The 2,177-nt window shown below is 44.0% G+C and overlaps 1 protein-coding gene across 1 annotated transcript in view; it reads right to left on the bottom strand.

Moving 5' to 3' along the window:
* atp1b3a (ATPase Na+/K+ transporting subunit beta 3a) overlaps nucleotides 1-947 on the bottom strand; it is a gene marked incomplete at its 5' end in the record, with an annotated part of 6,388 nt that extends 5,441 nt beyond the window's left edge. Inside the window, 1 exon segment of the mRNA XM_005939393.3 lies at nucleotides 778-947. Within this exon segment, the coding sequence (XP_005939455.2) occupies nucleotides 778-947 (170 nt within the window).
* Between the last annotated feature and the right edge of the window lie 1,230 nt (nucleotides 948-2,177).

The raw sequence follows: 2,177 nt of genomic DNA on the forward strand, positions 1-2,177 counted from the left end.
CCCTCATTCCACTCCAACAGTATCCCACAATGCACCTGCCTGGTGCATAAAAGAGAGAGAAAGAGGAGAGAGGGAATCCCATTTGACCTTGACAGGCATGCTAATGTGGGCGGCCATGCAACTGCAATGGAGCATCCCACTGCACAGCAGCACAGGGGCGCAGGCAGCCTGACAATCTGCGCTAGCCTATAGGAGCCGGCTGCTGGAGGGAGGGTACCCCTGTTACTACCTTACTCTGGAAATAACTGGGGGATTATTACATAAAATGTATGGCCTGATCAGATATTGATTGTGCCTGTGGCACATTCCTCAGCTATGATGAGCATCTTTCTCAGCTGGGCTCTGCTGTGTCAGTGCAGGTCCCGGATAACTATGTTAATGCAGATGCTGATCATTCATTAAAAAAAAAAATATATATATATATATATATATATTTAAAAAATGTACAAGGCTGCTGTGACTGATTATCGCCTGCTTGGCTGTTTTCCCCTATGCAGCAGAGACAGACTGCTGCACACCTCTGATAGCATCATTTATCTTGGCGAGCCTCTTGGTACAGGCTTCTCCTTTAACACCTTCACACAGGCCTGTGATGGCTTCTCAGCCATCTATGTGGCACTCATTTAAATCCATCCACACAAAGACATTTATAGGAGGCTTTATACCGAAGAGACACGTGGCTATAAATGCTTTGAAAATGAATATAAGATTAGGTATAAGCTCCGTGAATGTCAAAGCGCGGCCACTAATTGACTGCTGTGTAACGGGGATCCTTACCCCAGCTGCTGGCAGTACGACCCAACAGCTCCCCGGTTCTCGGGTTGTAGATGGAGTCCTTCCAGCTGGACACGTTCTCCTTGTTGGCCGCTTTATCCTCGGTGCTCGCCATGGTGATGTGTTTTTTCTTTTTCTTTTTTCTTGGTCCCAAAATGTGCCGTTTCTCCTCCCTAAAAAAATGCAGAAAGCGCAGCGGGCGATGTAATGAGGCAAAAGAAGCCGGCGAGGCGGCAGTGAGTGGTCGGATCAATGATTGGGGAAGGAGTGGGCGGTGTAGAAAGAGAGGGAGAGCAGAAGGAGAGAGAGAGAGAGAGAGAGAGAGAGAGAGAGAGAGAGATGCTCTGGTGGAACAGGAAAAAAAGGTGAGGAAAGAGGGGAAAAAATCTGTGACGTCCACACTGGGCCTAACGTGGCAGCTGATGCAGTACGAGCAGATGGATGCAGATTGGCTAATCACGGGGAGACGCACGGAGACGCAGCGTTACGCGCACTAATTATAAATGGAGCACGCGCCATCATGCTTAATCTCTCGTTTTTATTATGCACCTTAATGGCAGTGCCAACTAAAGAAGAGCCTGGGATCTCCATTTATTAAGTGAGAGATCTTTTATTATAATTATTATTATGATTATTATTATTATTATTATTATTATTATAGCTAACACGAGAAAAGCGCAAAAAATGGCGCACTGATTACGGATTGTTGGGCACAAAGTGCGTCTGTGGAAACCCTAAAATCACAGTACTGTTAAAAATAACGTGCATCTTTTGCTTTATTACGAAAGTATTCTGACCTATTATAGATGAATTACCGCTCTTCTGCACACAAGTCGTACGCGGTGAGTCACCAAACCAATAACCAATCGGGATGAGGTGTGTTCGAGCAGCACGGGGCGCGCTGCTAATCACTCAGAAAGCTCTGGACGATCACGCTCGTTCGCATAAATATGTAGGAGCGTGTGAGCGAGTGATCAAAAGACCAGAAGCCGATCGGGATGCGATTTGCGACCAATTCCCCCCTACAGATATTTGCCTCATTTGCTAACCCTTGTTGCTATGGCAAAATAGACTGCGTGTGTGCGTGTATGTGTGAAAAAGCGAAGGAGGAGGACAAGAAGATTCAGAGTGCGTGATTGTAAACAGATGTGCCCTATTTAACAAAGAAACGCTTTTTTCCACCGCAGACTGAGGCAAGGATGCCATCCTATCATAGCTTCAACCTATGGAACGCCAGGACTGCCATAATGAATTAATTAAATACACCATTAAATAATTAATTAAATGTGTCAATAATTAATTAAAATTGGAATTAATTAATTAAATAAATAGTTATGACACATGTAATTAATTAATTATTGACACATTTAATTAATTATTTATGTATTTCACATTTTAATTAA

Source organism: Haplochromis burtoni, unplaced genomic scaffold (genome assembly GCF_018398535.1).
Source record: "Haplochromis burtoni strain Fernald_Lab_line unplaced genomic scaffold, NCSU_Asbu1 Contig_266, whole genome shotgun sequence".
NCBI classification, from domain to species: domain Eukaryota; kingdom Metazoa; phylum Chordata; class Actinopteri; order Cichliformes; family Cichlidae; genus Haplochromis; species Haplochromis burtoni.